Below are 23561 nucleotides of genomic sequence, written 5' to 3'. Positions count from 1 at the left end.
AAAAACACAGAAAGTTGGTCAGGAGTGTTGGCTCATGCCTGTAATCCCAGCACTTTGGAAGGCCAAGGTGGGTGAATCACCTGAGGTCAGGAGTTCGAGACCAGCCTGGCCAACATGGTGAAACTCCATCTCTATTAAAAATACAAAAATTAGCTGGGCGTGGTGGCGTGCACTTGTAGTTCCAGCTACTGGGGAGGCGGAGGCAGGAGAATCACTTGAACCCGAGTGGCAGAAGTTGCAGTGAGCTGAGATTGTGCCACTGCACTCCTGCCTGGGTGACAGAGTGAGACTCCGTCTCAAAAAAAAACAAAAACAAAAACAAAAAGTTTCCTCATACAGAAGAATTTCACTCCCCTATGCCTCACCTATTCAGTTTCACTCCCTCTACCCCAGGCCCCAGCAATCACAGTTCAACTTCTGTATAGTTTTCCCTTTTCCAGAATGTCACAGAATTGGAATCATACAGTATGTGGCTTTTTCAGACTGGCTTCTTTCACTTAGCAAAATGCATTTAAGATTTATTGATGTCTTTTCATGGCTAGATAGGCGATTTCCTTCATTGCCCAATAATATTCCATTGTATGGATATGTCAGTTTGTTTAACCATTCACCTATTTTTTTTTTTTTGAGATGGCATCTCACTTTGTCACCCGGGCTGGAGTGCAATGGCACGATCTCAGCTGACTGCAACCTCTGCCTCCCGGGTTCAAGTGATTCTCCTGCCTCAGCCTCCCCAGTAGCTGGGATTACAGGCAACCGCCATCATGGCTGGCTAATTTTTGTATTTTTAGTACAGAAGGGGCTTCTCCATGTTGGTCAGGCTGGTCTTGAACTCCTGACCTTAGGTGATCCACCTGCCTCGACCTCCCAAAGTACTGGGATTCCAGGCATGAACCACCGTGCCCAGCCCCATTCCCCTATTAAAGGGCATCTCGTTGCTTCCAGTTTTGGAGATTATAAAACTGCTATAAACATTCACATGCACGTGTTTTTGTGTGCTCATACATTTTCAAATCAGTTGGGTCAACACCCAGGAACACAACTGCTGGATCACAGAGTAAGTCTATGTTTAGTTTTGGAAGAAGCCACCAAACCATCTTCCAAAATGGCTGTACCATTCTACATCCCTACCAACAGTAAATGCAAGTCGCGGCTGCTCCACACCCTTGCCAGCAACTGACATTGTCAGGTTTTGGATTTTAGCCATTCTAACAAGAATGTAGTAGTATCATCTTGTTCATCCATTCTTTTTTTTTTTTTTTTTTTTTTTTGAGACAGAGTCTCACTGGGTCACCCAGGCTGGAGTGCAATGGCACAATCTCAGCTCACTGCAAGCTCCGCCTCCCAGATTCAAGAGATTCTCCTGCCTCAGCCTCCCAAGTAGCTGGGACTATGGGCATGTGTCACCACGCCTGGCTAATTTTTTTGTATTTTTAGTAGAGACGGGGTTTCACCATGTTAGCCAGGATGGTCTCGATCTCCTGACCTCGTGATCCGCCCACCTCAGCCTCCCAAAGTGCTAGGATTACATGCGTGAGCCACCGCTCAAAGTTGAAAGGATTGTACAGAAATACAATGCTGCTTACTAAGATGAAGTTTTAATTCACTGGGCAAGCCAACGAGAGCCCATCTATGGGCTGAATTTAGCAATGGTTAAAGGCTCCAAAATCCAGGGCATGAGCTGTGGGTCTGAGGGCTGAGACCAGAGGGGAGCCCCTAAAGCGTTGTACCAAGGAAGCTGTGCTATCTTCCCCCGAGGTAGACGGAGTCCTCTCTCTAAGATAGGCCACAGTTGTCACCACCCACCTCCCTCACGGAACTCTGTGCCCCTCCTGCCATAGCCCACTGCTCCAAGGAGGAGGGACATCTGAACCTGCTGTAGGGCCAAGCCAGTGGCTCCTGCCTGTAATCCCAGCACTTTGGGAGGCTGACGCAGGAGGATTGCTTGAGCCCAGGAGGTCAAGACTGCAGTGAGCCATGTTTGCACCACTGCACTCAAGCCTGGGTGACAGGGTAAGACCCTGTCTCAAAAATAAATAAATAAATATAAATGAATGAATTCAAGGTTCAACCCCTCAGGCACCTCCCAAGCAAACCCCTTCCCCCAAACATGGGTGTTATGGACTAAATGTTTGTGTCTCTCCAAAATTCATATGCTGAAGCCTAACTCCCAGTGTGGCTGTGTTTGGAGATGGACCGCTAAGGAAGTAATTAAGGTTAAATGAGGCCATAAGGGTAGGGCTCTGATTTGATAGGACTAGTGTCCTTTTTTGTTTTTTTACTTTTTTATTTTTTTAAGACAGGGTCTTGCTCTGTTGCCCAGGCTGGAGTGCAGTTGCATGATCATGGCTCACTGCAGCCTCAACCTCATGGGCTCAAGCGATCCTCCCACCTCAGCCTCCCAAGTAGCTGGGACTAAAGGCACATGCCACCATGCCAGGCTAATTTTTGTAGAGACAGGGTCTCACTATGTTGCCCAGGCTGGTCTTGAACTCCTGGGCTGAAGCAATGCTCCCACCTCAGCTTCCCAGTGTGCTGGGATTACAGGAGTGAGCCACCGAGCCTGGCCCTTCTTTTGTTTTTTAGATGTCGGGTCTCACTGTGTTGCCCAGGCTGGACTCAAACTTCTGGGCTCAATCAAGTCTTCCATGTGAGCTCCCAAGTAGCTGAGATTACAGCCTTGCACCTCCCTGCCCAGCTTCCAGGATTAACGTACTTATAAGAAGAGACACCAGAAAGCTTGTTCTTTCTCTCTGCACCAAGGAGCACATATGAAGACGTGGCCAGAAGGTGGCTATTTACAAGCCAGGAAGGGAGCCCTCACCAGAAACCAACCGTGCTAGCATCCCGATCTCAAACTTGCAGCCTCCAGAACCATGAGAAAATAAATTTTAGTTGTTTAAGCCACTCAGTCTATGGTATTTTGTTTTGTTTGTGGAATTAGGCCAGTGGCTATTGCCTGTAATCCCAGCACTTTGAGAGGCCGAAGCAAGAGGATTGTTTGAGCCCAGGAGGTCAAGGCTGCAGTAACTAATAGAATGGGCAGTGGAGAAAGTAGGAAGGTCTAAGGTGTGGAAGTGTCAGAGGCGTTTGAACCAGAGCAACTCCATCTTGAATAGGAGCTGGGTAAAATGAGGCTGAGACCTACTGGGCTGCATTCCCAGATGGTTAAGGCATTCTAAGTCACAGGATGAGATCGGAGGTCAGCACAAGACACAGGTCATAAATACCGTGCTGATAAAACAGGTTGCAGTAAAGAGGCCAGCTAAAACCCACCAAAACCAAGATGGTGATGAGAGTGACCTCTGGTCGTCCTCACTGCTACACTCCCATCTGTAAACTGATGCCATGGCAATGTCAGGCAGTTACCCTATATGGTCTAAAAAGGGGAGGCATGAATAATCCACCCCTTGTTTAGCATATCATCAAGAAATAACCAGAAAAATGAGCAACCAGTAGCCCTTGGGGCTGCTCTGTCCATAGCCATTCTTTTATTCCTTTACTTTCTTAATAAACTTGCTTTCACTTTACTCTGTGGACTCACCCTAAATTATTTCTTGTGCAAGATCCAAGAACCCTCTGGTGGGATATGGATCCAGAACCCTTTCCTGTAACGGAAGGAGTTGGGGCTTGGTGGTTTCCAAAGGAGGTATAACCCTCAGTGGGCTCCTCTTCACCTACTATCCACAGTAGATTTCTCTGAAGCGCACCCTCAGTGCCACCAGTAGGAGCAGAAGACCTTGGGTGACCTGATCAACACCTTTTCTTTTTAACAGTAGTTGAGTCTGAATATGTATTAGAAAACTATAAATACTGAGCACATGATTAAATGGACATTATGCCTTTTCCTTTCTATTTAAGATTTTGTAAAAGTGAATTAATTACAAGGAAATGTTAAATAGATGGCAAAACTGATGGAGTTTTCCTAATGGCTGGAGTTAGGGAAGCACTGGACTCCGTGGTCAACTCAGCTTCCTTACATCCAGGTCACCTAAGGTCCCCTTCCTGACCCTGTGGTTATTTCCACGGCTCCACCTCCACTTCCCAGTGAACTCTCCAGCAGAAAAAAAAAGGAAAAAAAAAAAAAAAAGGCTGGTTCTCAAACACATGTTGTGCTCTCACATTTCCCAAGATTTTGCATATGCCAGTCCCTCTACCTGGAGTGTCCCCTTGGTCTCCCCTTCCACCCCCACCTACTCAAATGCCACCTGGTCTGTAGAGATTTCTGTGATGCCACCCGGCAGGCCCTTCCTCTAAGTTCCAATGCACCCTGTCCCGTTCTCCCTTGTGGCCATTGACTTACTGCAATGTAAAGAAGACGTTGCTTCCCTGTCTCAGAGTATAAGGCCTCCTTGAGTACAGAGGCCATGGCCTGTTCATTTCTGTAAGCTCAGCGTTCAGCACAAGGCATGGGACGGAGGAGGGAGTCAGAACATGGTTTTTGTGTGTTTTGGGGGGCGGGGTTTTTCAGACGGAGTCTTGCCCTGTCACTCAGGCTGGAGTGCAATGGCACGATCTCGGCTCACTGCAACCTCTGTTCAAACGATTCTCCTGCCTCAGCCTCCCAAGTAGCTGGGATTACAGGCGCCCGCCACCACACCCAGCTAATTTTTGTATTTTTAGTAGAGATGGGGGTTTCACCATGTTGGCCAGGCTAGTCTCGAACTCCTGACCTCGTGATCCGCCTGCCTCGGCCTCCCAAAGTGCTGGGATCACAGGCGTGAGCCACCGCGCTCAGCCAGAACATGCTTGTTGGATGAATGAATGAATGAATGAATGAATGACTGTCCTAGAGATGAAGATCTACAAAGCTGGGAGCATGAAGATACACAAGGCCAGAGAAGTTTGAGTTTGGAGAAGGAGCCTGGGAGAAAGGGTTCGGGAGTGGAGGAGGGTCTGAGGTCTAACTCTGTGGGGAGTGAGACTTGAGGGGAGGGGTCTGAGTGGTGGAGTGGAAAGGTATGGGGGCCCTGTGGGACAAGAAGGCGGAGAATGAAACAACAAGCACTTTATGACTATTCATTTAATCCACACAACCCAATGAGATCGTCATTTTCCCCATTTTACGGATGGGGAAACTGAGGCATACTGAGGTGAGAAACTTGCCTGGGGGAAATCGCTAGTGGGGGTGGTGATGAGATTTGAACCCAGGCGGTTGGCTCCAGTCGGTGCTCTTGACCAGTTTGGTCCGGGGCCGGCACGCAAGTAATCCCGAAGGTTTGCCCTACGGCCATTGTCACTAACTGAGGCAGCAGCGCGGGGCCTTGGGGGTGCGGGTAAAGGGGTCTTTGAGGTCGCCCTTAGACCTGAGGACGAGCCAAGCCGCAGGAAGAACGGTACGTGGCGGCATCCATGAGAGGCCTGTTGCCATGGGAACAAACGCAGGCCTCGGGCGGGCGCATGCGCAGATCGGGGAGCGGGTGTTGAACCGGTGAAAGGTGACGTAAAAGCGCACGGGGTGGGGCGCAGGGCTCGGGACGTCAAAGCCCTGCGTCCTTCGGCCCCCAGAGCGGAGAAGCGCGCAAGGCAGCGGTGACAGCGGCGACGGCAGCTGCGACAGCAACCCCTACTGGGCCGAAACTGGGCAGAGCGGAGCAGACGTCTGAAGCAGCGCGAGTGAGGCGCGAGGGTAGCGCCCGCGCCCGGGAAGACCCCTCGGCGCGAACCGGCAGCCCAGCCCCGGGTCCCGGTTCCCGAGGCCCCGCCTCTAGGGCCTGGGGACTAATCGGATTGAGAGCGCGCCGGCCCGGGCCGCGAACTCGCCAATTGCGGAGGGCGGTGGCCACCGCCCAATCCGGAGCAGACAGGTGCGAGGTCCGGAAGGCGGAGGCCAATCGGCGGCGGTTGCGACCTGCTGGGGCAGGTCTCGGCCAATAAGGAGGCTCGAGTGACATCTTCGCGCACCAATCGGGAGTGAGGGAGCATTCGTGCCCGCTCGCCCTTCCGGCCAGACCTCTATTTACCAGGGGCGTGCAGCCCGCTTGCCAATCAGAGCGCGGCTGAGCGGCCCCGCAGCCAACCCCCGAGGAGCGGCCGGCTGGCGTCCGCCGCGCCCAGGAGTTGGGGATGTCCTACAAGCCCATCGCCCCTGCTCCCAGCAGCACCCCTGGCTCCAGCACCCCTGGGCCGGGCACCCCGGTCCCTACAGGTGAGGATCCAGCTCCACCCCTGCTCGCCTGCCGGGCGGTCGAGGTCTCGAAGAGAAGACGGCCTGAGTTCTGCAATACTGGGCCTGCCGCCTACCCTCGCTGAGCCTCAGTTTGCTGGCCTGTGAAGTGGGCGTGGTCACGTAAGGGCTTGTAGGTGGAGCGCAGTGGGAGGGATTTGTCCCTGAAGTTGATCAGCATGGAATGAAGCATCCTTTGGAGGGAATCGGGCGAACCCGGTCCTGGGCTTGGAAAAGCTGGGAGGCGGCCTCCCTGCCCCGCGCTGACCTCTTACTCGCGCCTGTTGCTGCAGGAAGCGTCCCGTCGCCGTCGGGCTCAGTGCCAGGAGCCGGCGCTCCTTTTAGACCGCTGTTTAACGACTTTGGACCGCCTTCCATGGGCTACGTGCAGGTGAGTGGGGCCAAAGCCTTGCTTATGGATGCGGACTGGAGTCCCCCTCCCCGCCAGGTGCCTGAGCTCACTGCCCTGTTCTCTTTTGACATAGGCGATGAAGCCACCCGGCGCCCAGGGCTCCCAGAGCACCTACACGGACCTGCTGTCAGTCATAGAGGAGATGGGCAAAGAGATCCGGCCCACCTATGCTGGCAGCAAGAGCGCCATGGAGCGCCTGAAGAGAGGTAAGTGAGGCCAGGCCGCCCTGCTCAGGAAACCGACACTGGACTATCCTTCATTAGGGAAGGAAGGACATCTGGAGGCCACCTGAGCCAAGCCTAGAGGAGGTCCAGTATTACTACCAGAGAGGTGTTTTGAATCGAATTGAAATTGAGTCCATTTCCAGGGAAGAGCCTGGGAATTTGTATTTCAACAGGGCAACCTTGAGGATTAACCAAACCTCTAATCTCATCTAGCCGTCATTAGATTTGAATTTCTCTTGCCGAAAGGGGAAAGGGAGTGGGGAGGCAGGGGTCCTCCTCTGGAGGGCAGTGGGTGGGGCTGTGGAGGGTTGCTGAGACCCCACCCCACCCCCAGGTATCATCCATGCCCGGGCCCTAGTCAGAGAGTGCCTGGCAGAGACAGAGCGGAACGCCCGCACGTAACAGGAAGCGCCTCGGCCTCAGCGTCTGGACCTATCCGGCCACTGCAGAGCACCCGCTTCTCCCTGGCCTTCATCCCGAGTTGCACTAACCATCCTGGGCTTCCTGTCCTGTGTCCCTTGGTGGGTCCCCTCCAGGAACCAAGGAGTGGCCCTCCAGGTGGCAGCACTAAGGACACCCCCCCACAACAAGAGTTAGCAGCGAGGTCCCCATGAGTCCCACCCATGACCTGCCGACAGTGTTGCCCACCGGAACTTTCTGTGGCCCCTACCGCTCAGCCCTTCCCAGCACTTCTCCCACTTTGTCCCGAGCCTCCTTCTCCCCCAGCAGGGGCTCAGGCCTGGCACCTCCCTGCCTTGTGTCCTGAGCCATAGTGACTCTTTTATCTGTGTGTCTTTTGCTAAATATGCCCTTTTTATATTAATAAAAGATGATTTGGAGTTGTGCTCTCAGCTCTGAGCCTTTCTGGGTCTGGTTCTTCAGCTAAGCCTGGGTGGGCCAGGCAGAGACAGGGGAAGAGGAGACTATGGATGGGGAGGGTGTGACTAAATGAGGTTTGACTTGCCTCTGTGGGCCATCAGCCTCTGGTGGGACGCGGGCCCTCCGCCCCAGCCGTGGCGCCGAGAGCCCTGGGCCTTCCTATGGTGCCACCAGGGGGCAGCACAGGGCCTGGCTGCTTCCACAGCCCTTGGCGCTGTGGGCAGCCTGGGCCTGGAGGGCGCTTCCTCTGGATTGGCGGTGATGCCTGGCAGCATGGAAATGCCAGTTCACGTAAGCCACTCCCTCACACGCCCTAATGCCCTGACAACACCCCAGCCTCTGAATCAGCCCTGAAGGTCTCTGACTTCTCAGAGAGAAAGGGCACTGCTGCTTCCAGCACTTGGCCTCAGTGTCAAGGGGAGGGGCTGGCGGGGTGCTGCCGTCACTGCCCCAGCACCTTGTAGCAGGCTGGGTGGGATCCCATGAACCCAGCCTTGGGATGCCTCGTGAGGCCTTTGCCCAGACTCCGGGTGGCTGGGTGACCGGACTTGTGGACCCGGAAGGCAGAGGTGGGGGAGGCTTTGTGGCACCATGCAGGGGCTAGCCCAGCCACTCAGTGACAGCTGGTTTCTACCTGGGCGTGTAGCTGGGTGACCACAGAGGCCTGGGGCCCTGGAGCCGAGCCCAGCCCTAGGTGGAGGCACGTCAGAGCCACCAGCTTCTGGCTAGACTGGTGGGGAGGCATTTCCTCTACCCTGGGTCCCAAATCTAAGGACTGCAGAGAGTGAGGAGAGTGGGCCTGGAACCCACCATATCAAACCACCCTGTGACTGCACACAGGAGGGCTGGGCTAAGGTGGAGATAGGAACTAAGAGTCTTTGGGGACCCCAATCAGCACAGAGGGACTAGGAAGAGCCAGAATTTAGGCAATGGCCTTTTTCCCACTGCCCGGGGGAAGGAAGGCAGGGGCCTCCCTCCCTGCCTCCTCCGCTGCAGGCGGGGCTGCCCGGACCCCGCCGGGGTGGGGAGGGCCAGCCGGGCCCAGGAAGGGGGCGGGGCGGCCGCAGTGACGCGGCGGGCGGCGGGGAGGGACTGCAGGGGCGCCGGCGGGCGGATCGAGAGGAAGGTCGGGGCCATGGGCCGGCACTGCGCCTCGGGAGGGTCCAGCCACCGCTGGAACCCGAGGCCGGGGCTGGGGGCGCTCCGGGCTCCGACCCACGGGCCGGCCGGCCCTGCCCGGGCTGGGTGAGGGGCGCCCGCCTCAAGCTAGAGGTGAGCCGGGGCGTCGGCAGGAGGGCCAAGAGCGCGGCAGGGGACCGGGACGCCGGCGAGCAGAGGGAAGTGGGGACAACGGGGCCTCTCGCTTGCTCGCGGGGTGCGAGTGGGGGATGGAGGGGTGCCTGCAGCGGAACCTCGGTGCCAGTCTGGGGCGCAGGTGGGCGGAGCGGGTCTCCAGGGCCAGGGCCCGTGGGATACCAAGTGGAGCCACTCTGGCCTCAGCCTGAGGAGGGCTCACCCCCCGGGAAGAGGACGGAGTGGCTGCCTAGGCGCGTGGAGAGCCGGCGAGGGCCAGGGGTCCAGGAAGGATGCGGGGAGGGGGAGGTCGAGGACCCGACTGCCCAAGAAGGCAGGTCTGGAGGGCGGAGGAGATTACCGGTCCCGGAAGGTAGGTTCGGGTGCAGGGCGTGGGGAACCCTGGCAGAGATGCTGGGCGCACTGGGCCACTCCGCGCAGAGACACTCGGGGAACAAAGCTCTAGGTGGACGTCCGAGAGTGGGGGACCTGGGACCCCGCCAACTCCGGGAAGAGGATGCAGGGGGCGGGTCCCCGAGGGGCCGGTCGCGGAAGGCGGGCCCGGAAAGAGGGGCCCCGGGGCTTCGGGGGCGCGCCCCAGAGGGATGCCGTTTCCCGGGGTTAGGACGCCGTCGCAGCGGGAGAGGTGAGGTGGCCCTCCCGCCCGCCGGCCGGAGCCTGGCGCTCCGGGGGGCCCGCGTCAGCGCGCGGTTGCCATGGCGACGGGCGGGCGGGGGGCGGGGGCTGCGCGGAAAAGAGGTCAGCGCTCAGCCTCGCTGCCGCTCCCGGCCCCGGCGGCGCGGGCGGCGGCGCTAGGCTCGCCTCTGCCTCCCTCGCGGCGGGCCCGGACATGGGGTCCCGTGGCCTGAGTCCCTCGGCCGGCGCGCAGGGCTCGGGGCCGCGCGCAGCCTCCCCGCACTGACTGTCGCGCCGTGCCCTGCGCCAGGAAGAGCGGAGGCCGCGCGCGGCCCGCCGAGCGCCTTCAGGATGCTCATCAAGGAATACCACATTCTGCTCCCCATGAGCCTGGACGAGTACCAGGTGGCCCAGCTCTACATGATCCAGGTGAGGGCGGCGGGGAGAGGGCACCCGGGCAAGGGGTGGAGCCCTGCCGACCCCGCCAGCCCTGCCCCGGGGCTGGGACCGGCTGGGAGCCCGGAGGAGGCAAGAGAGGCCCCCCTTCAGATGTGGGGATGGGGAAGGACTGTGGGAAGAGGGGCAGAAGGGCCGAGTGGTGCTTCCCACCCGCTAAGTGCCCAGCCCTTCTCTGATCTCCTGTAATCCTCCTCAGGATCTGTAATCCCATCGGGGAAGGAAAAAGCGCCCAGGAGGCGGCAAGAATGAGGAGGGGGGCCTCCGCAGCAGAGGAGGGCGGGAGGGGGTCTGGAGAAGTGGAGGGTCCTGGCCATCCCTGGAGGTCAGGGAGATGGGGTGAGGACCAGGTGTCAAACCTGGAGCAGGGACAGGGCAGCAAGGATCGGAGGGCGAGGGGGCTCTGGGGTAGGGCAGTGAGAAGAGTGGGCCAGGGCAGGCCCTCAGCAGTGGCCGGGTTGGTGCGGGGCCTGGGGGAGTCTGCTCCAGATGTGTCCCCAGCACAGCAGGACCAGAATCTCATAAAGCAAGAGGGCCGGGACCCCGCCTCGGGCTTGAAAGGGCCATCTGAGCCCCGGAGCAATAGAAGGCAGGATCTGGGAGCTCTCAAGCTCTGAGGGGTGTGGCGGAGCTGGGATTGGGAGTCAGCCAGGGCCTCCCAGAGAGGGAGGGGGCCAGGGTCAGGGCCTCTGAGAGCTGGAGGCCCCTTTTCCTCTCCTTGTCCCTTCTTCCTTGCCAGCCACCCCGGCCTCCTTGCCACCTGCCAGCACATCCAGTATGCTCCCACCTTGGGGCTGCACTGGCTTCCCCCGGCCTTGAGCACCTCCTCCTACCTCACCTCCTTAAAGTCATGTTCAAGCCATGGTCACATTGTGTTATTAGCAAGGCCTTCCCTGACTATCAGATCAAAACTGCAGCCCCCAACCCTCATCACCCGTACCCTACTCTAGGCTTTCTTTTCCTATAGCACCTAGCGCCTTCTAACACACCATATAATTTGCTTTTTCCTTTTGTCTGTCTCCTTCCACTAGAATGTAAGTTCCACGAGGGCAGGGATCTTTGTTCTATTCATCAATATATCTCAATTGCTATAATCCCAAACACTGCCTGGAGTGGAGCAGACACTCAATGAATACTTGAATGACTCAACTGAGTGCTGGGTTGCAGACCCCATGAGGGGCTGGGCTGCATCTGTGATTCTGATCCCAGGGAGCTTTGGTGGGGTGGGGTCTGGTTTCAGGGAGTTGAAAAGGCTGGGACCAGGGCCCCAGAGCTGTGTAGAACACCAGGCTGAGCTGGGGATCCCAGATGCTAAGCTGGGGCTGAGCTCCCTGTCCTGCTCTCCCTTGGGCCACAGAAAAAGAGCCGGGAGGAGTCTAGTGGTGAGGGCAGCGGCGTGGAGATCCTGGCCAACCGGCCCTACACAGATGGGCCTGGGGGCAGCGGGCAGTACACACACAAGGTGTACCACGTGGGCTCCCACATCCCAGGCTGGTTCCGGGCACTGCTGCCCAAGGCTGCCCTGCAGGTAGAAGAGGAATCCTGGAATGCCTACCCCTACACCCGAACCCGGTGAGTGGGTGAGCTGGGCATGGTCCGAGGCCAGGAGGGGAGTGGCCCTGGTGGGTACAGCAGTGAGCCTCACCCGTGCCTTCTGCCCAGGTACACCTGCCCTTTCGTGGAGAAATTCTCCATTGAAATCGAGACCTATTACCTGCCTGATGGGGGGCAGCAGCCAAACGTCTTCAACCTGAGCGGGGCCGAGAGGAGACAGCGCATCCTGGGTGAGGCCTGGAGCTGTGGGGGGACCCTGGCGCCCCTCTCAGGCTCCTGGCTGCCTCAGTGGGCAGCCTCTGAGAAGTCCCAGCCCTCTCCAGGCCTCATGTCCTGTCTGCAAAAGGACGGGAACTGTCATCCAGTCCCAAGAGGGTGCCAGGAGCGGGGGCTCAAAGGGGCTGGCGCTGCTCAATGCTTGCCGAACTCCCTCAGACACCATCGACATCGTGCGGGATGCAGTGGCCCCAGGCGAGTACAAAGCAGAAGAGGACCCCCGGCTGTATCGCTCAGTGAAGACGGGCCGAGGGCCACTGTCTGATGACTGGGCACGGACGGCGGCACAGACGGGGCCCCTTATGTGTGCCTATAAGCTGTGCAAGGTTGAGTTCCGCTACTGGGGCATGCAAGCCAAGATCGAGCAGTTCATCCACGATGTAGGTGAGCACCCAGCTGCGGGAGGTCCCACTTACCCAGCATGCCCCAGACCCCATGTTTAGCGCCAGGGATGCTCCCATCCACTGGGGACACAGAAGCAGAAAGCCATCGTTTCCATTTGAGGTGGGGAGCACTAGGGCTGAAGCGGCCGCACAGCCTAACCAGGCATCCACAGAGCAGGAAGCTGGTAACATGATCTACAAGGTCCATACTGGCTCTGACATTCAGAAATGCTGCTGCTTCCATTAAGATTCTAAGATTCTCCATCATCCTATGAGTTAGATGAGACTTAGAGACACTCAGGAAGGTCACCGGCTCTAACTGGCAGCATGCTAAGGAGTGCAGGCTGAGCCTGTGACTCTGATGTCATTCTCTCTGGGATTCCGCACCTCCACTCCCAGTTTCTAGTGTTCCAGCCTTTGGCCCTGGTGTTCAGGAGCCCCAGTCCCACACCTCCCCTCAACCTGACCCCACCACGCCTGCAACTCAGCCCTGCCTCAGTGCCCAGGTCATCTGCACACAGAGGGATGGTCCCTAGTTGGAGAGACCAGCAGCCTGGCTTCTGTCCCACTACTGACCCCCACCCCATGGTACCTCCAGCAAGGCACTGGCCATCTCTGCACTTTAAATTTCTCTTCAGTAAATGAGGAAGAGGTTGAGTCAGATATGAAGAGCTAATACTGACAGTGATTGCAACACACAGACCCATGGCTAATTACTTTTTGTTCAAGATCTCCCTTAACACCCACAACACCCCACCAGGTAATGACGATGATTATTCCCATTTTACAGGTGAGGAAATTCAGCTTAGAGAATAATGAAGACGCCTTGTCTTGCATTTGGAAAAATGCCAAAAAGCACAAATAAGAAAATTAAAATCACCCACATATAGCCACTACTAAGATTCCAATATATCTCCTCGCAGAAGTTTATAATTATCATTCAACCATCATTACTTTATTTCCTAGATATTTAAGAGTTTCTAACTTTTTCTTCTGCTTAAGATAAAAATATCCCAGAATGGGTATCATCTTTCGCTACAACCTTCATTGAGTGCCAACACTTCCATTAACTGTTAACACCTTCATTAACCATCAACAATTTCATTAACTGTTAAACCCTTAATTAACTGTTAATTCCTCAGAAGTCAGCAGGAAGCCAGCCAAAAGCAAGAACAAGCATTGGTCCCTGCTTCTGGAGTGATGGGGTGGGGTCAGTGCTGAGAGTTAGCGTGTGCAGAGAGACAGGAAAGGCAGTGGGCGGGGGGGAGTCAGGCAGGAAGACAAATGCCCCACTTTCCACTCCCATTCCTGGACTGCACTGGCCCTGCCCTACTTTGTGGCTCTGGGTGGGTGGTGTCCCCAGGGGAGCCATTATCCAACCTCAAGGCTGGGCATGTGGCTGCGGTGGCAGGGAAGCAGGGGGAGGGGGCAGTTCTGACGCCTGGGCACCTGCAGGTCTGCGTCGGGTGATGCTGCGGGCCCACCGCCAGGCCTGGTGCTGGCAGGATGAGTGGACAGAGCTGAGCATGGCTGACATCCGGGCACTGGAAGAGGAGACTGCTCGCATGCTGGCCCAGCGCATGGCCAAGTGCAACACAGGCAGTGAGGGGTCCGAGGCCCAGCCCCCCGGGAAACCAAGCACCGAGGCCCGGTCTGCGGCCAGCAACACTGGCACCCCCGATGGGCCTGAGGCCCCCCCAGGCCCAGATGCCTCCCCCGATGCCAGCTTTGGGAAGCAGTGGTCCTCATCCTCCCGTTCCTCCTACTCATCCCAACATGGAGGTGAGGCTGGGGCACAGGGATGGGAGGAACGGCCCTCCCCAGGCTGGGCTCCTGGGCTGAGGCTGAGGCTGAGCCGGCCCGGCAGGGGCTGTGTCTCCCCAGAGCTTGTCTGAGTGGCGCATGCAGAACATTGCCCGAGACTCCGAGAACAGCTCCGAGGAAGAGTTCTTTGATGCCCACGGTCAGCACTGAGGCCCTTTTTGGGAGTGGGGATGTCCCCGAGCAGCTCCTCCCACCCCATGACACAGCTCCCTGTCCCCTCAGAAGGCTTCTCGGACAGTGAGGAGGTCTTCCCCAAGGAGATGACCAAGTGGAACTCCAATGACTTCATTGACGCCTTTGCCTCCCCAATGGAGGCAGAGGGAACGCCAGGTAAAGATACCGCCTAGGACACCGGCCCCCAGCACCCGTGTACAGCAGGTCATGAGTTTAATGGCATCTTAAGATGAGAGGCAATCTGAAGAGGTGCTCATTAAATACACAGACGAATAATGAATGGTGGATGGATGGATGCATGGTTGGATGGATGGATGGGTGGGTAGGTGGGTGGGTGGGTGGGTAGATGGGTAGGTGGGTGGGTGGGTGGGTAGATGGATGGGTGGCTAGATGGATGGATGGATGGATGGATGGATGGTTGGATGGATGGATGGATGGATGGATGGGTGGGTGGGTGGGTAGGTGGATGGATGGATGGATGGTTGGATGGTTGGGTGGGTGGATGGGTGGGTGGGTGGGTGGGTGGGTGGGTAGATGGATGGATGGATGGATGAATGGTTGGGTGGGTGGGCGGATGGATGGGTGGGTGGGTGGGTGGGTTGATGGATGGGTGGCTAGATGGATGGATGGATGAATGGTTGGATGGATGGATGGTTGGATGGATGGATGGATGGATGGGTGGGTGGGTGGGTAGGTGGATGGATGGATGGATGGATGGATGGATGGATGGATGGATGGATGGTTGGATGGTTGGGTGGGTGGATGGCTGGGTGGGTGGGTGGGTAGATGGATGGATGAATGGATGAATGGTTGGGTGGGTGGGCGGATGGTTGGGTGGGTGGGTGGGTGGGTTGATGGATGGGTGGCTAGATGGATGGATGGATGAATGGTTGGATGGATGGATGGATGGGTGGGTGGGTGGGTAGGTGGATGGATGGATGGATGGATGGATGGATGGTTGGGTGGGTGGATGGATGGATGGATGGGTGGGTGGGTGGGTAGGTGGATGGATGGATGGATGGTTGGGTGGGTGGGTAGATGGATGGATGGATGAATGGTTGGGTGGGTGGATGGATGGGTGGGTGGGTGGGTGGGTAGATGGATGGATGGATGAATGGGTGGATGGATGGATGGGTGGGCGGGTGGGTAGGTGGATGGATGGATGGATGGATGGATGGGTGGATGGATGGATGATTAGAATGTAGTCATGATTCAGACATAGCACTAAGAATGAAGGAATTAATTTGGACTCCCTGAATGCTTCACATGAGAGGTGATGTCTATGCTGGCTTTGGAAGACTTGGGCCAGCACTGTCCAGCAGAACTTCTAGGTCCATACTGCCCAAGGCAATAACCACCAGCCACACTGGCTCCCAGGCACTGAAAATGGGGCTAGTGTGACTGAGGAACTGAGGTTTTTATGCATTATATTTTAATTCATTTAAATTTAAATGGCCACTTGTAGCTAATGGCCACCACATTGGACAGGGCAGGGTTAGAGAAGTTTGCCAGGCAAACAGGCATTGTGTGGAGAGGCAGCCCTGACTGCAATAAGACCAGTAGGAGCAAAGGCCTGGAAATACAAACTGACCTGGGAGAGTTGGTGGGAGGAGAAGTTTGGAGGAAGGTAGGGACTGGGGGCCTCAGGCAGACGCCAGAACTGGGGTGCCTGAAGTGCCAGATGAGGGGATCCCAGTGGTCCTCTCCGTCCCTCTCACTGGCTTCGTTGCCCTGCAGAGCCTGGAGCCGAGGCAGCTAAAGGCATTGAGGATGGGGCCCAAGCACCCAGGGACTCAGAGGCGAGTATGGTCAGCCACCCCATGTCAAAGCTCCCCCTACTCACTGGCCCGGCCACTGCTGTGACACCCACTGCACCCCATTGTTCCCCCCAGGGCCTGGATGGAGCCGGGGAGCTGGGGGCTGAGGCATGCGCAGTCCACGCCCTCTTCCTTATCCTGCACAGCGGCAACATCCTGGACTCAGGCCCTGGAGACGCCAACTCCAAGCAGGCGGATGTGCAGACGCTGAGCTCCGCCTTCGAGGCCGTCACCCGCATCCACTTCCCTGAGGCCTTGGGCCACGTGGCGCTGCGACTGGTGCCCTGTCCACCCATCTGCGCCGCCGCCTATGCCCTTGTCTCCAAGTACTAGCCACGGGTGGAAGGGCAGGGAACTCGTAGGATCAGGGCAGGGAGCGGGGCAGGGAGCGGGGAAGGGGTCAGGAAGCCAGACACCAGGGTCGGTCACTGGCATGGCTGGACCTGTTCTGGAGAATGGCTCCATTTCAGTTGCCTCTTGGGGCTAACGCTCCCCACAGAGGACCCACAGAGCCAGGGCCTGCCAGCAGGCCCAGGGGACTTGGATGGCAGGAGTGGGTCTGGAAGCCCCTCACCCACGCACATTTTCTCCTCCTACAGCCTGAGCCCTTACAGCCACGATGGGGACAGCCTGTCCCGCTCCCAAGACCACATTCCACTGGCTGCCCTGCCACTGCTGGCCACCTCATCCTCCCGCTACCAGGGCGCCGTGGCCACCGTCATTGCCCGCACCAACCAGGCCTATTCAGCCTTCCTGCACTCACCTGAGGGTGCCGGCTTCTGTGGGCAGGTCAGCGGTTAGGGACAGTCCATCTGCTGCCCTCCACTGCAGCCCCCACTGTGGCCTGGCCTGGGTGAGGACAAGGCCTCTCCTGATGGTGCCCCTGCTCCCACCCAGGTCGCACTGATTGGAGATGGTGTTGGTGGCATCCTGGGCTTTGATGCACTCTGCCACAGTGCTAACACGGGCACCGGGAGTCGGGGCAGCAGCCGCCGTGGGAGCATGGTCAGTATAGCCAAACCTGGCCTCCTCAGGAGTGGAAAGGCCCTCTCTGGCTCTAGGTCTCTGCCCCCTGGAATGCCACCCCTCTGCCAGCAGGCAGGCCCCCTGCTGCCCTGCCAGTTCATGTCTTCTCTGGAATTCTGCTCTGCCCAACCCCCAAGCCTCGCTCCTCACTTCTAAGTAAGTAGAATTCGAATGGTCCCCAGGCCTAAGAATGTTTCTGTCTCCTGTTCCATCCAGAACAATGAGCTGCTCTCTCCGGAGTTTGGCCCGGTGCGGGACCCCCTGGCAGATGGTGTGGAAGGCCTGGGTCAGGGCAGCCCAGAACCCTCGGCCTTGCCTCCCCAGCGCATCCCCAGCGACATGGCCAGTCCTGAGCCCGAGGGCTCTCAGAACAGGTGACGTCCCTGCCCCATCACCCCTACCCTGGGCACATGATGGACTACAGAGGCAGCAGCACTGAGCACCCCTCCTCCCCCACAGCCTTCAGGCAGCCCCCGCAACCACCTCCTCCTGGGAGCCCCGGCGGGCAAGCACGGCCTTCTGCCCACCCGCTGCCAGTTCCGAGGCACCTGACGGCCCCAGCAGCACTGCCCGCCTTGACTTCAAGGTCTCTGGCTTCTTCCTCTTCGGCTCCCCACTGGGCCTGGTGCTGGCTCTGCGCAAAACTGTGATGCCCGCCCTGGAGGGTGAGTCCTAGGGGCTGCGGGGGCGCCTCTAGTCTCTGTCTGCCCCTTCCTTCCCCACCTCCTCTGGCCTTCCCTCTCACCCGAGGCACGAGCAACTTCCCCACTGTACTAATTCAAAGGCCTGGCTACAGAAGGGGAACCTGAGGCCCAGAAAGAAGGGACTCGCCAAGGGTGAGTCTCCCAAAGCCACTGGGAGGAGCTTCACACCCGTGGGATGTTCTGCACTAGAAGGGGTCAATCAGACACCACGGCAGCAAATCGAAGCCGCTGCCCTCTTCTCAGCCTTTTTTTTTTTGAGACAGAGTCTCGCTCTGTCACCCAGACTAGAGTGTCAGTGGCCTGATCTTGCTCACTGCAACCTCCTGGGTTCAAGTGATTCTCCTGCCTCAGCATCCCAAGTAGCTGGGATTACAGGCACCCGCCACCATGCCCAGCTAATTTTTGTATTTTTTTTAGTAGAGACAGGGTTTTGCCATGTTGGCCAGGCTGGTCTCGAACTCCTGACCTCAGGTAATCCACCCACCTCTGCCTCCCACAGTGCTGGGATTCCAGGAATGAGCCACTGAACCCAGCTAATTTTTGTATTTTTAATGGAGACGGGGTTTCACCATGTTGACCAGACTGGTCTCGAACTCCTGACCTCAAGTGATCCATCTGCTTCTGCCTCCAGCAGTACTGGGATTCCAGGCATGAGCCACGGTGCCCAGCCCCTGTCTCACTTTAAGCAGGGCCCTACTGACTTCCCAGGGAGTGCAGTTTGGGAAGTGCTGGCTCGGGGTCACACCAGACATCAGGGTGCTGCTCCCACACCCCCTACCTCCCAGAGTACCCAGCTGAAATCCCCACCCCACAATCTTTCTCTGTCTTCTGGGTACCAGCAGCCCAGATGCGCCCAGCCTGTGAACAGATCTACAACCTCTTCCACGCGGCCGACCCCTGCGCCTCACGCCTCGAGCCCCTGCTGGCCCCGAAGTTCCAGGCCATCGCCCCACTGACCGTGCCCCGCTACCAGAAGTTCCCCCTGGGAGACGGCTCATCCCTGCTGCTGGGTACGCCCCCAAACAAGATAAAGGGGAGAAGGAGGAGGGCACACACAGGAAGGGAGGAGGTAGCAGAAGACATGAGGAGGCTCCCAGACGATGGGAAACCTCTCAGGCCACCACTCCCAGGACCAGGCGCTCCTTCCCCCTGGGGGGGTCTGGATCCCCAGGACCCTCTGACCTCCTGGGCCTAGAATTCGGGTGGGGGTGGTTAGCCAAGCTAGAGAGGGTGCCCCCTGGCAGCATGATGCTGGTGTGTGCTGCCATACAAGCAGCCAGCATGTGTGCGCTGCTGCATCTGTGTGGGGTGTGCTGCAGACATTTATTGCGGGGCATGCCCAGGTATGTATGGGCCAAGCGGGCCTGTGTTGGGCACAGGTGTGCAGCGTTTGGGGCGGTGGCAACAGGCATTCTGGCAGGAGTGCAGCTGGCCACTGGGCTGAGAGGAGAGAATGCCACAGTGCAGCCTCAGCCAGGACCTGACCAGAGGGACCACAGGAAGATGGCAGAGGTGCGGGGAGCCCTGGGTGAGAAGACAGGAGAGCCACCTGGCCGGCCCCTGCTGACCTTGCCCTCCTTCCCCCAGCCGACACTCTGCAGACGCACTCCAGCCTCTTTCTGGAGGAGCTGGAGATGCTGGTGCCCTCAACACCCACCTCTACTAGCGGTGCCTTCTGGAAGGGCAGTGAGTTGGCCACTGACCCCCCGGCCCAGCCAGCTGCCCCCAGCACCACCAGTGAGGTGGTTAAGAGTAAGTCAGCCAGCCTAGGCAGTCCAGCCTAGGGGTGGGGGAGGCCCGTATTCCACCTCCGAAGCCCAGCTGAGAAACCCTTTCCCCCAGCACACAGCCTGGACTTGGCAAAGAGCAGGCTGGGTGAAAAGGGGGGAGGGAAGAGCACCCAGCGCCCAGGCAGATGGGTGTGGGGCAGGAGGCCATCCTGACTCGCTGCCATGGCCGCGCAGTCCTGGAGCGCTGGTGGGGGACCAAGCGGATCGACTACTCGCTGTACTGCCCCGAGGCGCTCACCGCCTTTCCCACCGTCACGCTGCCCCACCTCTTCCACGCCAGCTACTGGGAGTCCGCCGACGTGGTGGCGTTCATCCTGCGCCAGGTGGGCCTGGGAATATGGAATGGGAGATGAGAATGGGACGGGGACGGGCGGCTGTGGGCCGGGGGAGGGGCAGCCCTCCCTCCCCTAAGAGACAGAGGCCTCGCCCCCTGTCACGTGCAGGTGATCGAGAAGGAGCGGCCACAGCTGGCGGAATGCGAGGAGCCGTCCATCTACAGCCCGGCCTTCCCCAGGGAGAAGTGGCAGCGAAAACGCACGCAGGTCAAGATCCGGGTAGGTGCCCTGCCCCTCGCCCCCTCGCCCACTAGCCCACTCTCGCCCACTCACCAGAGAGGCCCCGCCCCTCCCCCCAGCATCCTGCCTCCTCGGGCCCTAGCCGACCCAACTCTCTCCCAGTCCTGCCCCGCCCCTGGGGTCCTGGCCCCACCTCATTGCCCCAGCCCCGCCCCTGGGAACCGCTGGTCTCCCCGCCCCCTCCCCGCCTTCTGCGGGAAGTTTGGGTCTAGGGTCTGGATCTGCGCTGGTCCCCACCTCGCCTCATCCTCTGCATCCCGTCCTGTCACAGCTCTGCCCCTAGAGCCGCGGCCCACACACAGGCTCTCAGGCCGGGGTCCACAAAAGTGCGCCCCCCGGGCTTGCCCTTTTCCCTCAATGCCACGCCGCCTCTAGGCCCCCACCCCGGTGTTTGCGTGTGGATCCTCACCCGCTCCCCCTCCCCAGGCATCCCCATCCTTTCCTGGCCGTGGACTCACGCTCTCTCCTCCCTCTAGAACGTCACTTCCAACCACCGGGCGAGCGACACGGTGGTGTGCGAGGGCCGCCCCCAGGTGCTAAGCGGGCGCTTCATGTACGGGCCCCTGGACGTCGTCACGCTCACCGGAGAGAAGGTCAGGACCCAGAGGCCCTGTCGCCTGGTCCCATGGCCCCATCTCCTGTCCTCGGAACAGCTCCTGGTTCCTGGTGGTTGTGCCCCTAGACCCACCCATCCCCGACGACAGCCCCGCCTCTGCCCACCTCCACGCAGGGCCCCCATGGACCTCTCGCCCCTTCTCCCCTCCAGGTGGATGTCTACATCATGACGCAGCCGCTGTCGGGCAAGTGGATCCACTTTGGCACCGAAGTCACCAATAGCTCGGGCCGCCTCACCTTCCCAGTTCCCCCAGAACGCGCGCTAGGCATTGGTGTCTACCCCGTGCGCATGGTGGTCAGGTGAGCGCGGCTGGCCGGGCCTCTGCGGGAGGGCTCCGCCAGGCCTCGCCCCGCGCCACTCACGCCCCGCCCCGTGGGCCGCAGGGGCGACCACACCTATGCCGAATGCTGCCTGACTGTGGTGGCCCGCGGCACGGAGGCTGTGGTCTTCAGCATCGACGGCTCCTTCACCGCCAGCGTCTCCATCATGGGCAGCGACCCCAAGGTGCGAGCTGGCGCCGTGGACGTGGTCAGGTAGGAGTTGCCACTGCCACCACCACCCATTTCACTGGGGTGACCGGCCCCTCACCCCTGGCCAGCGGAGCTGACCGCTGCCCCCGCCCCACAGGCACTGGCAGGACTCCGGCTACCTGATCGTGTATGTCACAGGCCGGCCGGATATGCAGAAGCACCGCGTGGTGGCCTGGCTGTCGCAGCACAACTTCCCCCACGGCGTCGTCTCCTTCTGCGACGGCCTCACCCACGACCCACTACGCCAGAAGGCAATGTTTCTGCAGAGCCTGGTGCAGGAGGTGCGGCGGCTGGGGGAGCTCCGGGTCCTGACCCCGCCCCCGCTCCCCCTTACCCCCCACCCCCGGATCGGCGGAGGCCCATCTGTTCCCAACTCGATCGGCCCGGGCCCTGCCTGACTGCAGCGGCCCGCTGTGGTCCTGCTCCCCTAGTTTGAGGGGCCCCGTGTACTTAGGGGCAACTAGGGAGATGCAGCTGGTCCCGCCCCTGTCCCCGTGGGACTGGGACCTGTCCTCGCCTCCGTCTGCCTGGACCCACCCCCAGAACAATCTGGGGAAGCCCAACAGACCCCGCCCCCAGCTGCACGGCTCCACCCCTGGGGCGGCTGATTGGCATCTCCCGCCACAGGTAGAACTGAACATCGTGGCCGGTTATGGGTCTCCCAAAGATGTGGCTGTATACGGGGCGCTGGGGCTGTCCCCGAGCCAGACCTACATCGTGGGCCGTGCCGTGCGGAAGCTACAGGCGCAGTGCCAGGTGAGGCCCAAGTGAAGGCCAGGAACAGGACCCCACCAGGGAGCAGGGGCCTCAGTCCCAGGCCTTAGGGACCACGGACTCTGGGGAAGATGTGAGAAGGCCTAACTGGCCTCCAGGGAACCTGGGATCCTCCGAGGACAAGGGCCATGAGCAGCTTGAGCTGCCAGCTGCCAGGCAAGCCAGAGGGGACAGCCCACACTGGAAAGTGCTCAAGACCCTAGGCGCTGGTTCCACTCGGCCATGGCTTTCCACTGTGACCTTTCTGAGCCTCAGCTTCCCATCTGTAAATGGAAATGATCATGGCACTGCCCATGTCAGCTTATGAAGATCACATCAACAGACACAGGGCTGGGCACAAAGCAAGTGCTGGCTAAACATTGGCTGCTGTTATTTTTCCTCTAAGACCCCATTTTCCAGATGAGGAGACTGAGGCCCAGAGAAGGGCAGAGCTAAGAGCACAGCCAAGGTGCCCTGGCTCCCAGCCTGGGGTCCTATCTATTGAGAAGGCTTCAGCTCAGGCTGTGCCAAGCCTGCCACCAGTCCCCCAGCCTGCCTCAGGTGCCTCTGGAGGACCGTGGAGGGCAGCGTGTGGGCCCTTGGCCAGCACCCCCTCATCGCTGCCTACCTCTGCCCACAGTTCCTGTCAGACGGCTATGTGGCCCACCTGGGCCAGCTGGAAGCGGGCTCGCACTCGCATGCCTCCTCAGGACCCCCAAGAGCTGCCTTGGGCAAGAGCAGCTATGGTGTGGCTGCCCCCGTGGACTTCCTGCGCAAACAGAGCCAGCTGCTTCGCTCGAGGGGCCCCAGCCAGGCGGAGCGTGAGGGCCCGGGTACACCACCCACCACCCTGGCACGGGGCAAAGCACGGAGCATCAGCCTGAAGCTGGACAGCGAGGAGTGAGGCCTACACCAGCCTGGACCTGGGTTATTTATTGACACACCCAAGGGGCCCGAGGGGCTGCGTGTGGGAGGCTGGGGACCCAGACTTTTGGCCCCAGCGCTGGCCCCCCCAGCCCCACACCCTATATCTCCGTGTGCTCCTCGGTGTTACTTCCCTTTCATATGAGGGGACCCAGCGCCGGGGGGAGGGAGGAGGGCGTGGGCGTGGGCGCAGAGGCTTTTCCAGTGTGTATAAATCCATGAAAATAAACGCCACCTGCACCCCACCCACTCACCCCATGCCTGGCATCACAGGGCAGCCAGCCCAGTTTCCAGTTCAACAGGGGACACTGATGTGCACAGAGAGGCCAACACACACCCAGGGCCATCCTGGTCACAGGCAGGGTCAGGATGGGGGCCTGGGCCTCAAAAGGTCACACGAAACCCACGCCCAGGGCCATCTATGTCACAGGCAGGTCAGGATGGGGGCCTGGGCCTCAAAAGGTTTCACGAAGCACTCGGCCCTCTCCGCTTTCTGGACAGTCAGCCCACCCCAGCCCAACCCGGCTCACCTCAGCCCCAGCATAGCTT

At 59.1% G+C, this 23561-nt stretch overlaps 2 protein-coding genes across 7 annotated transcripts; both read left to right on the top strand.

The window, feature by feature from the left end:
* The first annotated feature begins 5413 nt into the window (after window positions 1-5413).
* Window positions 5414-7660, top strand: CDK2AP2 (cyclin dependent kinase 2 associated protein 2). Of its 3 annotated transcripts, none has more exons than XM_019036821.4 (4): window positions 5414-6148; window positions 6460-6557; window positions 6652-6784; window positions 7137-7660. In XM_019036821.4, exons 1-4 carry the CDS (start codon window positions 6067-6069, stop codon window positions 7202-7204), a joined length of 381 nt encoding a protein of 126 aa, XP_018892366.1. In that variant the 5' UTR covers window positions 5414-6066; the 3' UTR covers window positions 7205-7660. The 3 variants fall into 3 exon arrangements, with proteins under 3 accessions (XP_018892366.1, XP_018892367.1, XP_018892365.1); XM_019036822.4 differs by lacking the exon at window positions 5414-6148 and adding an exon at window positions 6155-6289; XM_019036820.4 differs by lacking the exon at window positions 5414-6148 and having other exon boundaries at window positions 6296-6557.
* Window positions 7661-8756: 1096 nt separating this feature from the next.
* Window positions 8757-23265, top strand: PITPNM1 (phosphatidylinositol transfer protein membrane associated 1). 4 transcript variants are annotated; one of them, XM_019036818.4, is made up of 24 exons: window positions 8757-8953; window positions 9921-10039; window positions 11424-11638; window positions 11729-11850; window positions 12056-12280; window positions 13735-14061; window positions 14147-14242; window positions 14326-14433; window positions 16015-16076; window positions 16170-16420; window positions 16694-16883; window positions 16992-17099; window positions 17337-17494; window positions 17580-17785; window positions 18667-18834; window positions 19412-19576; window positions 19789-19937; window positions 20058-20168; window positions 20666-20782; window positions 20956-21104; window positions 21189-21338; window positions 21433-21616; window positions 21963-22091; window positions 22729-23265. In XM_019036818.4, exons 2-24 carry the CDS (start codon window positions 9962-9964, stop codon window positions 22990-22992), a joined length of 3732 nt encoding a protein of 1243 aa, XP_018892363.2. In that variant the 5' UTR covers window positions 8757-8953; window positions 9921-9961; the 3' UTR covers window positions 22993-23265. The 4 variants fall into 4 exon arrangements, with proteins under 4 accessions (XP_018892363.2, XP_004051689.3, XP_063549340.1 ...); XM_004051641.5 differs by having other exon boundaries at window positions 8758-8953; window positions 18664-18834; XM_055354630.2 differs by lacking the exon at window positions 8757-8953 and adding an exon at window positions 9055-9347 and having other exon boundaries at window positions 18664-18834.
* Window positions 23266-23561: the final 296 nt, after the last annotated feature.

This window comes from Gorilla gorilla, chromosome 9, assembly GCF_029281585.2.
Source record: "Gorilla gorilla gorilla isolate KB3781 chromosome 9, NHGRI_mGorGor1-v2.1_pri, whole genome shotgun sequence".
NCBI classification, from domain to species: Eukaryota; Metazoa; Chordata; class Mammalia; order Primates; family Hominidae; genus Gorilla; species Gorilla gorilla.
This window is presented reverse-complemented; position numbering and strand designations above follow the sequence as displayed.